This window comes from Cydia amplana, chromosome 16, assembly GCF_948474715.1.
Source record: "Cydia amplana chromosome 16, ilCydAmpl1.1, whole genome shotgun sequence".
Lineage (NCBI taxonomy): Eukaryota > Metazoa > Arthropoda > Insecta > Lepidoptera > Tortricidae > Cydia > Cydia amplana.
The window spans coordinates 3023570-3038048 of NC_086084.1; the positions used below are offsets into that span (position 1 = coordinate 3023570).

General features: G+C 32.9%; 2 protein-coding genes across 3 annotated transcripts; both read left to right on the forward strand.

Annotated features, from left to right (window-relative positions):
* The first annotated feature begins 3142 nt into the window (after positions 1-3142).
* LOC134655374 (protein artichoke-like) lies at positions 3143-6134 on the forward strand. Its single transcript, XM_063510828.1, has one exon. The coding sequence runs from the start codon at positions 3268-3270 to the stop codon at positions 6130-6132; it is 2865 nt and encodes a 954-aa protein (XP_063366898.1). The 5' UTR covers positions 3143-3267; the 3' UTR covers positions 6133-6134.
* A 1845-nt stretch (positions 6135-7979) lies between these two features.
* On the forward strand, positions 7980-13564 carry LOC134655372 (protein artichoke-like). Of its 2 annotated transcripts, none has more exons than XM_063510826.1 (3): positions 7980-8026; positions 9509-9551; positions 10218-13564. In XM_063510826.1, exons 2-3 carry the CDS (start codon positions 9533-9535, stop codon positions 13562-13564), a joined length of 3366 nt encoding a protein of 1121 aa, XP_063366896.1. In that variant the 5' UTR covers positions 7980-8026; positions 9509-9532. The 2 variants fall into 2 exon arrangements, with proteins under 2 accessions (XP_063366896.1, XP_063366893.1); XM_063510823.1 differs by having other exon boundaries at positions 7983-8030.
* Positions 13565-14479: the final 915 nt, after the last annotated feature.

Sequence of the window (14479 nt, forward strand, 5' to 3'; positions counted from 1 at the left end):
TTCGTTTTAAACGGACGACCTTGGGAGTCCGTTTAATTGAATCCGAAGCCAGCAAGTAGCCTTCCAGCCGAGTCATATATAGTGCTTTTCTCAAAAATGGTGCAAGAGATATTTTACAGAAGCAACGTTCTAATTTTCACAGAGAAAAGTAAAACCATTAAAAAGATTTGCTTGCCGCCTTTAAAAAAAATTGAAGTGTATTTTTCTGCTGAAAATACGCCAACGTATTTGAGACACCTCGTATTTGAGTCGCGGTACCAACATTATATTAATAATAAGTGCTGATCATCTGTTCGGCTGTTTAATGGACCTATGCCTTCATTTGATATGGCCATTTAAAGTTTTAAAAAGTTTGGAACTCGTTTAATAATGGAATTTGTATGCAACATTGCAGTCCCGAAATCGAGACAGCAATGTTTTTAACTTTTTAATTTTTAGAATGACCATAAACTACACACTTCGCGACCTATTTTTTAACCGGCAACGTCGACTTTGCCGTCCATTTTTGAGAAAAATTATATTATTTATTACTTAATAATGTTGATATGTTGTCTGTGATATGATCATAAAGTATGAGGATTTACTACAGTGACATCTATTGATAGTCTTTCTCAAACAATCGAGCTATTTAGTGTGTTACAACGGCAAGAAACTAACTGTCTAGTAATGCGATAGATGGCGCTTAGAATAGTTCATGCCATTATTTATTTATTTTTTTCTGCGTCGATTTACTATGTGTAAATGGATGTTTTAAAAGGTTTTTGTTGTAATATGCTAAATAAATTAGAACTATACATGTTAATTTAAAAATTGGCAAGATTTGAAATAACACAAATATATATTTAGGCCCAATGGTGCTCTGAGTGACATCTCTTGGATTTTTGTGGAACTAAGCGAGGCTTGTATGGGCCGATTACTCTATACTATACTTACTTTATGCTGATGATAAATAATGATGATTAATTTTGTTTGAGCGATATAATAATGATCACATTTATTGAAATTGAATACCATGATGTCTGCTTAATCAATAATAACATAACACCGTTAGGTACCGAACAACTAAGTATAGGTTGAAATTAAGGAGGAGTCTCACTGGCGCTTTTTTTTAGTATCTAACGTGCGTATTATAGTTATCACACTGATTAGATATGAATCGCGCGTTCCGAAACTTGCATCTTCTTACAGGTAAAGGGGCCCACTGATTAACAGTCCGCCGGACGGTATCGGCCTGTCCATGGGCGTACCCAGAATTACCCAGAATTTGTTAAGCGGTGGGGCAGAAGTAAATAAACTTAGAGATCTTGTTCCAATTTAAAAAAAAACTTAACTTCGGGTCAGACAGCAGGGTGGGGCAACTGCCCCACCTTGCCCCACCGTGCGTATGCCCATGGGCCTGTCAGTTGTCCGGAACTGTCAACTTTTTGTTCTAACTGACAGGCCGATAGCGGCCGGCGGACTGTTAATCAGTGGGCCCCTTAATGTTTTTGATGGGATTTTGCTTTGTCACCGAACTTACATATGTATGTGAAGTTTCAGCTCAATCGAATAATAGGAAGTGTGTTTAATAATTTAGCTCGCAAGATTTGACCTGAACATACCTACATAAAAAATATTGGAAGTTCAATAAAAGCTTGTAAAAATTAAAGCAAAGTTTAGTTTAAGTAAGGAAAGTTTATTTATGAAAAAAGTATAATGTAGTTTTAGTAGTTGTGTTGTTTATCATAAACGCATTAATAGAACCGTAACCTAACCAGATAGGCTGCCTACATAACAGGCATCCTGTCAGCAAAACTGATAAATGTAAAGCTTGAACTTATTTCACCAGGGTTCTGTACACTAATAATATTTATAATAGCCATTTGTTACAAAAAAAATTATTACTATGAAAAAAATTTAAAATTCGCCTGAAGATATAAAGTTACATCTTAACAAATGTCAATATATTATGAACACATCTATGTATGACTTGTTTTTCATAAATCGTTGTAAATAGTAATTTAATGACTGTTCATTTAAAATGGTTTTCTTTATCTAGTCATGTGCCCCTAATTGAAACACACAACAAACAGCGATAATTTTGTCCTTATATTGCAACCTCCATAGAAACAGAGCGCTCGTGTCAGAATACGGACGGAACAGAAGTATAAAACGGGTGAGTAAATCAAGAATATTTCAATATTCAAATCAAGAAATAAATGTGGCTCGCACTGTCAAAAAGTTATCAGATCTCTTGTAGAACTAGCCAAGCTTCTAACTCTACACGCCCTAATTCTACAAGTCCTAACTTCACAAACCCTACTAAGGTGTAGAGTCAAATGATCAGTGATTAAATTTTTCACCTTGGCCACATATTTTGTACTAAGGTGTACATAGAGTTTGGATGTTAGAGCTTGTAGAATTAGGGCGTGTAGCTGTAGAGTTAAAAGCTTGGCTCTACATGAGATCTGATAATTTTTTGACAGAACTAGACTACTTAAAAACACAAATCAAAATATTTGATCAAATAATTTGATGTCTCTTTTCCAGATATAGCCGCTGATAGTATGTGACACGATGTATATGATACTGTGTAAGTATAAGACCTTAAGAAATCCTTAAGTAATAATTTGTTTTGCTCTTGCGAAAATAACGGTAGAATTTCATAATCAATTGACTGGGCATTTTACGAGAATTGCAAATACATAATACTCGTAGGCGAATTTTTTAGTGTAACGGATATATCATGTTTCTAGTATTAAATACGAACTAAAATAAAAATAAAATATTAAATGCTTAGCGATATAATTATAATTGGGTAATATAATTATGCACAGATAAGATGTTTATGTTTCAGATAAGTTGGTGACAGCGTCTCTGCTAGCAACGTGCTGCTCGCAATCGTTGTACCCTGACGATGATGGCTGCACACAAGTTTATGATGACACGACTGATCCTAACGAGTGCATACACGCGGTATATTGTACCAATCAAGTTCAGTTTAACTTAGGCAGTCATCACGAATGCAGCAATGCTATACATATTAACCGCCGACGGAGTTCAGGACGTTTTGACCCCATCAACTTATATTTTAGATGTAGTGATAATGATGAGACTGTTCCCAAAATCAATGATGATGATATGGTTAGAGTTATCCATTCATTAGATTTAAGTATTAATACGTATGCATTGGTTCCTACTATTGAGTCGTTGCCCAATTTAGCAATATTAAAAATAACGAGATCTTTACTGTCCAAGGCGAAACTGTCAAACAAAAATGATCTGCCAATGCTTACGGCTATCGACTATTCAGAAAACATCATAAGCAGTTTTGAAGTGGTTCCTGATGAACACGAATTCAAATCACTGAAGAAACTAAATTTATCACATAATTCTTTAGATAATATCCTAGATGGCACTTTTGAATTATTTCCGAATATAGAATCGTTGGATTTATCTCATAATTTATTTGGCACATTAGATATCATGTTCTTTGAAGGTATAAAAAAACTTTTGCATTTAAATCTTGCAAATAACAGAATAGCTAGCATAGATTCTTCGTTTAATAAACTGCGATATTTGGTAACGTTGGACCTCAGCTATAATATCATAGAGAAATTAAACGCGAGGGATTTCGCTAAATTAGTGAACTTAGAGGAAATCAAACTTGATTCTAATGGTCTTCATACCATAGAGAAAAACTTCTTTAAAAATATGCCATCATTGACTACAATTAGTATACAAGATAATGCTATAGATAGTATTGATCAAGAAATATTTATCAATGCGACAAAATTAAGGAATGTTTACCTTTCTCGAAATAGGATTAAAATACTCTCCAAAGATTTGTTCAAGAATAAAACTATATTTGATTTTACGATAGAAGGCAATCAACTAGAAGGGCCTCTAGAAAGAGGTTGTTTTGAAGGACTTGCCATGGTTAAAGAATTAGATTTAAGTGGCCAACATCTAACCTCTATAGAAAATTACGCCTTTGCCGGGCTTAAAACTTTGGAAACCTTGTTACTAAATAACAATGCCGTGGAGTTATTAAGAAACTATTCGTTTAAAGGTTTACAAAGCTTGAATATTTTAGATTTATCTTATAACAAAATCAACGACCTGGATATTGTTACCGAGGACCTCATTAGTTTGCAAGTATTAACATTACATCATAATAAAATAGCACACATCTCAAGTAACAATTATATTTCATTAGGATCTCTGCAGTTACTTGATTTGTCTCATAATAACATATCGTACTTGGGATCTAATTATTTTCGATCTTTACAAAGTTTATTAAATTTTAAAATCTCAGACAACCCTCTCTTCGGTTCAATAGTAGAGTATACGTTTGACGGATTAAGCTCTTTACCAAGTCTTGATATATCCGGGACTTTAATAACTACAGTAAATAATGGTTCTTTCATTGGTATGACTATATTAAGAGACTTAAATATTTCACATAGTAACATAACTGAACTCCAATACAATTCACTGTCCTATGTTTGCAATATTCGAACAATTGATCTTTCAAATAATCGACTATCTGTATTCGATGTTAATACAACTGACTTAAGGAATCTTGATACTTTATTGCTGAATAATAATATGTTACAGATAATTTCTCAAACAGTATTTAAAGGGCTGAGTTTGCTAAGAACGGTTGTTTTATCGTATAATAGTATTTGTACCATTCATGAAGAAACTTTTCAAAAGGATATACGCAATTTAGATTTGTCGTATAATCCTGAATTGGAATTTGATGTACTTTTAGTTAAACAATCTGTAAATTTAGCAAATCTGTATATTTCGGGAACAAAAACCGTGTCAATGTCACTTACATTTGAAAATGTAAAGGGTCTTCTTACATTAGAAATGACACATTTGAACATCCATAACATTAGCATTCTAAAATTATTTAATCTACAACGTTTAGAAATGTTAGTATTAAACAATAATGCTGTTTCCACGCTTAATATTGGTGCTTTATCCAATTTGACGTCCCTAAAACAGTTAGACCTGAGTTATAACAGTTTAAATTACATTCAGCCCGGAGTTTTCAAAGAAAATACCTACTTGAAGATATTAAACATTTCACACAATAAGTTATTGGAAATTAGTCACGGGATATTTCAGGGTCTTTTGTACGTGGAAGTTATAGATTTATCGTTTAATAAGATTAAAGATTTACACCGATCTAGATTCTACGATGTTGAGCATTTAGACACTCTTATAGTAGATAACAATGAAATTGAGTTTATTTCCGATGATGAGTTCCTAGGGAGTAGTCTAACTAAACTCAGCATAGGAGGCAATCCACTACCCTGCAAGATTTTGTACAAAATCAAAAGAAAAAGTTTTCACATTAGCATTACTGCTATAAATATTGAAGAAACAAAAGACAACTTAAAAGGGGTTACGTGTAATAAAGAAGGTTATAATTTTGATTCAAATGTTGCCCCGGAAACTGTCGAGCATAACAAATTGCTGTTTGATATAAGGAACATATTATATAACGTTTCGAGAGGGCAAATTTTCATAGAACCTGTTGGAGCTAAATACATATATAACGATTCTTCACATTTAGAAAGTATAATAAATCAAGAACAAAAAATGAATCAACACAGTTTAGAAATCATAAATTCAATTAAAAACTTATCTTCTGTTAGTAATCTGACTTCAATTATTAATAGTAATACGAACATACTGTTAGGAAAAATATTGCAAGTGTTGACTGCAAAAGAATCCATTACAACAAGCAAACCTATAATTGTAATCAAAGAAAATACTACTTCGGGTAGTCTACTTTCCTACATTAACAAAATCAAGCAAGATTTAGAAGACACTTTAGCTGTTGAAAGACAAAATGTTTTACAGTTGGATAATAAAATTAATAGGCTTAATTCAAAAATAGATTTGACAATGACAACGAAGACTCCTATTCATGAGAAATCGCTTAAAACCAAAGACGAAGAAAAGCAAAAGTCTGTTTTCACTGAGGTTTGTGTGGGTTTGATTTTGGTGATTTTGATTTGTTTTATTTTGTATAAAATATACAAATCTGAACTCTATCTACCCAGAGGCTGGTCGCGCACTAGTACGAGTAGCAGACGAAATATAGCTGAGTCTATGGAAAGTGCGCAATTATAAACTTTACAGCTTTCGTATTGAGCTAAGATATGTTAAGCAATATGTACATATATCACTTATAGTTATATAGTTTAGATGTAAATAACAATACAAATCCAATATGTAATGGACATTTTATTAAGGTCTTGACTTAATCAATTACGACTCGTTTATTTGTTTTCATTATTTGTAGCAAGTGTACCTACATCTACATATTAAATAACTTTAATAAATGTGTTTGTTTTTTTTTTCATTTTTTTACCTTTTTGAGAACAACCCTCGTCACTCAATGTAAGCTCCGACTTCGAAACTTATCACACTCATAGTCTGCAAGCGAGACATCGCTATGTACGCACATAGCGCTGCCACGCTCATACAACGGAGCGACGTGCGAGTCCTATGAAAGCATCCTGTCAGCAAAAATTATAAAAGTTCAGCTTGATTCTACTTGATATTTGACTTAGGGTTTTGCATACAAAAACATAAATAAATTATCGATCTGAGGAGCAAAAGCAGCCAGAAGCAACATTAGGATATAACACTTAAACTTAAACTCTCGCGTTTTGTACACATATTTATTATTGTATTGTATTATTGTTGTAGAATTAAAATTTAAAGGTTTCTTTCTAGTTTAAATTTAGTTTTTTTGCACCTCCTAATTATATCATTTTTCATTTCTCCACTACCTAAAGGTTGTCTGGAAGAGATCGCTCTTTAGCGATAAGACCGCCTGTTGTTTACCTCTGTCTTCATGTATTATTTGTGTTTCCATGTACATTTATTCTGAGGTTATGCCATAAAGAGGATTTGTATTGTATTGTATTGTATTGTATTTAGTTACACAACCCCCTTTTGTGTAATTAAACATTAGGACATTTGCTAAAATAGGTATGTAATATAGTTCGTTTTTAGGGTTCCGTAGCCAAATGGCAAAAAACGGAACCCTTATAGATTCGTCATGTCTGTCTGTCTGTCCGTCTGTCTGTCCGTCTGTCTGTCCGTCCGTATGTCACAGCCACTTTTCTCCGAAACTATAAGAACTATACTGTTGAAACTTGGTAAGTAGATGTATTCTGTGAACCGCATTAAGATTTTCACACAAAAATAGAAAAAAAAACAATTAATTTTTGGGGTTCCCCATACTTCGAACTGAAACTCAATTTTTTTTTTTCATCAAACCCATACGTGTGGGATATCTATGGATAGGTCTTCAAAAATGATTTTGAGGTTCCTAATATCATTTTTTTCTAAACTGAATAGTTTGCGCGAGAGACACTTCCAAAGTGGTAAAATGTGTGTCCCCCCCCCCCTAACTTCTAAAATAAGAGAATGATAAAACTAAAAAAAATATATGATGTACATTACCATGTAAACTTCCACCGAAAATTGGTTTGAACGAGATCTAGCAAGTAGTTTTTTTTTTAATACGTCATAAATCGCCTAAATACGGAACCCTTCATGGGCGAGTCCGACTCGCACTTGGCCGCTTTTTTTATCATTAGAAAGAAGGTGACTTGAGAGCTTGACGTGTCTTTTTATTTAAAAAAAACATCGAAAAACGCTTTTTAAAATTACTTTATATTACTTATGAAAGCAAAATAATGTAAAAGATCGTATATAATTTATAATTTTAACATATTTGCTGTGACTTATTTTTTAATGGTGTTTTTTAATAAAAAGACATGTCCAGATCGCTTACATTTTTTGTAATGCAAAAAAAAAACGAACTATAGCAGTTTTCAAGTTATGTTATATTTGTTTTCTAATGACACCGTGTCACTTAATAACTATTTGTGTTAAATGGTTTTTCTTATCTTCGCATGTGCCCCTAATTCGAATAAGTACAATAACTGCGATAGTTCTGTGCTTACATTGCAACATACCACTCGTGTCAGAATATCAAACAATAACACGGGTAAGTAAAACATTGCATTATAAATATGTCTTAAATTAGTCTTAAAACTTCTAACAACTACATTTAAAATCTTAGCTATAGTCAAAATTTCTTTACTGTGATCTAAATTAACTAAAAGAATACCCTACTACATATTTCTACATCAGCGAAAATGACATAGGTCAAAAAAAAAATATTGTCGTCTTTAATTTTATTTTCTTTGTGCTTTTTAGGGTTCCGGGCGATGGATTCAACTCCATACTACAGTGGGGAAATAAATTTTAAATAGTGTAAGTACCTAGTTTGTTTCTTGTATACTAACATAGTTTTTAAGTATTACCAACATAGTTTTAAGTATTTTTAATGTTACTAACTTATTAAATTATACTTCAGTTAATTTTAATTTATTGTGTATGTTTTATGGAATTTTATTCTGAAATAAATTATTTGAATTGAATTGAATTGTAGTCATACATAGTGTTGAGTCGCTCACTCGTGAGGCACCTCATTTGTACCACTCATTTTGTTAATTTGTCGCAGTACTTCGTACCGCAAAAATGTCTTACTTCACTCCTCTATTCATTTTACTCATTTACTCGCGCGCATCACAAACACCTCTTGCCACACAAATCATTCACACACTTCAAATTAAAAAAAAACTCTTATACGTTCAAATTCATTCGCGAGTCTCGCGACCCTCAAAACTCATACACTCCTCACAACTCACAAGTCACGCAACAGAGTCCCTGGATCGCGCGAGGCGCTAGGTGCTCGCCTGCTCGCCGACACTCAAAACTCAAATGTCTCAAATGAAGAAACGAGTAATGATCCACACTGTCAACTGCCGAACTACAAACCTTATTGCAACGACAAAAGGTCCACCGAGAAATTCGTTGAGTTTGTACCACTCACCGCCTCTTTGTGACATGAACCCCTCAAAAATCCTTTCAAAATGAAACAATGAATTAGAAATACCCAAAGAGGAAGTGAGACCGACACGCGGCGTACTTCAATATCGCTTCGCGTCACCACCGAAAATACGTTAACAATTAAACACGAAAGACCACAAGCGTAAACGCTGCAAGCTTTCATACATCTTAAAAAAATTGTCGGTGTTGGAATTAATTGAATAGTTGACGCTGAAAATATGCTAGTACCTCACCTCATTTGAAGTAAGACATTGTAACACCTCATTTTAGAAAATGAGGTACTCATACAAACTCATTTTAAATTGATGTGCTACCCATCACTAGTCATACACTTATATTTTTGTCATAATAATATGTGTCTGTATTTCTGTAATTACATTTATGAAGTGGTTATGCACTTTTGCAGCTTGCTGTACCCTACACGAAAAGTGGGGAACGTTTTTTTATTTATTTCGAACAGAAAGAAAGAGTAAACTCTCGTTTTACACTGTATCGAATTTAGGCTTCAATCTCGGATTAATAGTAAATTAAATACAATTCGTTTTAAACATATCTATTATGTTATTTTTTTCAGGTGCAGTGACAGATAATATGAACAATGATGAACTTGATCCTGTGTAAGTATTATTTTGCATCATGATTATTAATAAAATTCGCTTCTAGCTAATTGCAAATCAAATCGCTGCTTACAGGCCAATTCCAACGTACCTACTCGTACTCTTCATATCTGAACTCGAACAATCAAATTGTTATTCGTGCGTTCATTTCGCTCGGACTTATCTGAACATGTATTAGCCCGAGTGAGACGCACGGGCAATTGACAGCTATTAGCTGACATTCAGATGTTGTCGTTTTGATGTCGGGTGTATGTTGGAATTGGCCTGTTAGACTCATTTGATAGAGAATGTAATTTTTTTAAATAATACTTTGACCAAGTCAAAGAATTCTACGATTAGTTTAAATAATTTAATGATTATTAATAAAAAATACTTTACTTTACTTTACTTACTTTATAAAAGGTAATTTTAAGAAACCCGAATATACTCGTACACCTAATTTCTTTATGTCACTTTTGTACCGTAATGCCATTACATAGAATCGAAAAGTGATAATTCTTCATATTCCGTGACTGTTCATTGATTACTCGTGAAACATTATTATATTATTAGGATTTTTCTTACTTGTGTTAATTTCACATACTTTACTCCCAGTGATCGATAATAATCAAACAGAATCTTATCTTAAAATCAAGTTTCTTAACTAAGCCATTTGATGTGTTTCAGATAAACTGGTGATAGTATGTGTGATACTCGAGTGTGGCTCGCAATCACTGTTCCCGTTGCATGATGGATGCACCCAACCCTATGATGATACAACCAATACCAACGAGTGCACTCATACGATGTATTGTCGTCGTTATGTATCTTCAATAAGCAATTCTTACACCGGAGAATGTCACAATTTTGTTTATAACGTAAATGGTAATCCACATGACCCTATCAGTATTGTATTAAAATATGAATATAATGAAGACTTTGTTCCTAGTTTTGCAGATAATAATGATGATAGGGAATTAATATATTCATTAGATATAAGTGACAATAATGAAGATTTCGCATTTATTCCTACTTTCGAGCATATGCCAAATTTGGCTATATTAAAAATGTCAAGATGTTCACTGATCAATGCAAAGCTTTCGAATGGAAATGATCTTCCTGCGCTCAAATATGTAGACTTTTCAGAAAACAACATAAACAATATCCAAGTAGTTCCCGGTGAACATGAATACAAAACGCTGGAGAAATTGAATATATCACATAATTATTTAGTTAGTATACCAGAAGCAGTTTTCGATTCATTCCCGAATATAGAGTCGCTAGATTTGTCTCATAATTATATCTATACACTAGACATAATGTCTTTTGAAGGTTTGAGAAAACTTTTATATTTGAATCTTTCGTACAACCGACTAGCCAAAATTGATTCATCTCTTTTGAGATTTTATAACTTGATAACATTGGATCTAGGTCATAATAATATACAGGTAATAAAATCCAGTGATTTTGGAAAGTTAGTCAATTTAAAGACTATTCAACTTAATTCAAATGAAATTAATACAATTGAAAAGAACGTGTTTGGCAATATGGCATCATTGACAACAATCGACCTACAAAACAATTACTTAGAAAGTATTGATAGAGACACGTTTATAAATGTCACAAAATTAACGACCGTATACCTTTCTAGAAACAAATTAACAATCTTACCTAAAAATATGTTCCAGGGTAAAGTTATATTTAATTTTACTATTGAGGGCAATGAACTAGAAGGGCCCCTTGAGAGAGGTTCTTTTGAAGGATTGGCTATGGTAACGGAACTAGATTTAAGTGGCCAACATTTAACCTCTGTAGAAAACTACGCATTTGCTGGTCTTCAAAATTTAAGAACTTTGTTATTGAACAACAATGAAATGGAATCATTAAGTAACTATTCCTTTAAAGGTTTACACTATTTGAATTGCTTGGATTTGTCATATAATAAAATACAAAAACTGGATATTGTGACCGAAGACCTAACAGGACTGCAAATATTAACACTGCATCACAATAAAATAACATATATTTCGAGTAATAATTTCATAGCGTTGGGATCGTTGCAGTTGCTTGATTTATCTCATAATAACATATCACATTTAGGATCTAACTCTTTCCGTTATTTGCAAAGTTTGTTAAATTTCAAAATTTCTGACAATCCCCTCCACGGTTCGATAGAAGAGAAAACTTTTGACGGCTTAAGCTCTCTGCCAAGTCTTGATATTTCTGGAACTTTGATAACTACTGTTAATAATGGCTCATTTATGGGTATGTCACTTTTGAGAGAACTCAATATTTCACATAGCAACATAAGTGAACTACAATATAATTCTTTATCTTACGCGAGCAATATTCGAACAATTGATCTGTCATATAATCTACTGAGTGTATTCGACGTTAATACAACTGACTTAAGATATCTTAAAACTTTGATGTTGAATAATAATATGTTACAAGCCATTTCACAAACATTTTTTAATGGATTAAGCATTCTAAGTACGGTTATTTTGTCGAACAATCATATTCGCACGATACACAAAGAAGCGTTTTACGCTTTACAAGATATTCGTAATTTGGATTTATCATATAACCTGGAATTAGAATTTGATGTATCCTTAGTAGAAAAAGCTCAAAATCTAGCAAACCTACTTCTTTCGGGAACAAAACCCGAGGTTTCTTTTGACAAAGTAAATGATATGCCTCTAACTAAGTTAGAAATGGCTCACTCAAGTATACAGAATATAAGCCAGTTAAAATTTTATAAAATGCAACGTTTAGAAACATTACTGTTAAGTAATAATAATGTTACAAAGCTGGAAGTTGGTGCTTTGTCTAATTTGACGTCACTTAGACAGCTAGACCTTAGTTACAACCACTTATATTACATTCAACCAGGAGCTTTTAAAGACAACACCTATTTGAAGTTATTAAACATTTCTCACAATATGATAATTGAAATTAATTACGGAATTTTCCGAGGCCTTCTTTACGTGGAAGTTATAGATTTGTCATATAATAAGATAAAAAGTTTACACCGATCAAGATTTTACGATATTGAGCATTTAAATACTCTTATAGTGGATAACAATGAAATTGACTTCATTTCCGACGACGAGTTCGTAGGGACTGGTTTGTCTAAACTCAGCATAGGAGGTAATCCGCTACCTTGTGATATATTAGTTAGTATAGAGAAAAAGAGCTACGAGATAAGTATAACGTCTGTTAGTAATGATTTGACCAAAGAAAACGTGAACGGAGTTACGTGTAACAAAGGTGGCTATAATAACAATTTTAAACCTACCTCGACGCCAGTAGAACATGACAAATTGCTCCTCGACATACGAAATATATTATACAATGTGTCTCAAGAGCGAACATTCAAAGAACAAGGCGGAATTATAAACCATGAATCATCACTTACCAATTTAACTAAGCAACAATTAACTCTGATTCAAAATTTGTCTTCAGGAAGTAACTTGACTCTGGATTTAGTTAATCTGAATAATAATACTAATTTTCTTTTACAAAAACTGAACCAAGACAGCATAAACTTGACTTCGGCCTTAGTAAATGCAAACAGTAATACAAACTTACTTTTAGGAAGATTATTGCGAGTGTTAACATATAAAGACTCTATATCCAAAACGACCATCGAGCCAATGGTTGTGGATAAAGAAAATGCCACATCAGATCATTTAATCCCTTATATCAACAAAATTAAACAAGACTTGCAAGAGACTATAGCCGTTGAGAAACAGAACGCAATTCTCGACCTTAACAGTAAAATAGAGAAGCTAAATTCTCGAATAGATTCAATTTCAGCTGCAAAACCTACTCATGAAAAGTTACTAGGAACAAATGAAGACAGGCAAAAAACTTCTATGTTTACAGAGGTTTGTGTTGGATTGATTTTGGCAATCCTAGTCGGTTTTATTTTATATAAAGTTTATAAATCAAGGTTGTATGTACCCAGTGCCCGGTCCCTCACGAGTAGTACTCGGAACATTGCTGAATCTATGGAAAGTGCGCACTTGTAAAAAAATAAGATTAACCAATGATGGAATGCTGCTTTAGTATCTAACTTGCATATAGCTCTCAAATTAAACTGCATTTGTATGACAATGTATTTCAACTTCTTTTTTGCTATTATTTTTCCTTATTTCCTATTCAGAAATTGTTACTTTAACTTAAACTTAAACAAAGTTTATTTGACTGTAATATCTATGAATCGTTGTAATAACGCATTGGTCTTACTCTTATTTTACAGGAAGTATGATTCAATTAATAAATGTCTTAAATCTAAATGACTCTTCATTTTTAGGGTTCCGTACCTCAAAAGGAAAAAACGGAACCCTAATAGGATCACTCGTCTGTCTGTCTGTCCGTCTGTCACAGCCTATTTTCTCCGAAACTACTGGACCAATTAAGTTGTAATTTGGTACACATATGTAAGTTTGTGACCCAAAGATGGACGTGTAACGTAAATAAATGAATTTTAAATATGGAGGCCAGTTTTGGGGGGTAAATGAGAAAATTAAAAAATAAAGTTTTACTAACTATATCGTGTTATATATCAAATGAAAGAGCTCATTGTAAGAATCTCAAATGTATTTTTTTTTTTAATAATTTTAAGATAAATAGTTTAGCGGTTATTCAAAAAAATAGGCAAAAAATGACCATTCCCCCCCCTTTATCTCTGAAACTACTGGGTCTAAAATTTTGAAAAAAATACACTAAATAGTTCTTTACCTATAGATGACAGGAAAACCTATTAGAAATGTGCAGTCAAGCGAGAGTCGGACTTAAGTACTTAGTTTTTGATCCGACCCCTACGCGGTTTTAAAGACATTTTCATTTCTCGTGCTCTGAAAGGGGGTCATTGTTGTTCTAAGGTGTGCAGAAAAGGATACGTTTCTGCACTAGAGCATTTTACGTTCCAAGTACGATTTAAA

Coding starts and splice junctions, on each gene's coding strand:
- LOC134655374 (XM_063510828.1), top strand. CDS start 3,268: ATGCTTACGGCTATCGACTATTCAGAAAACATCATAAGCAGTTTTGAA.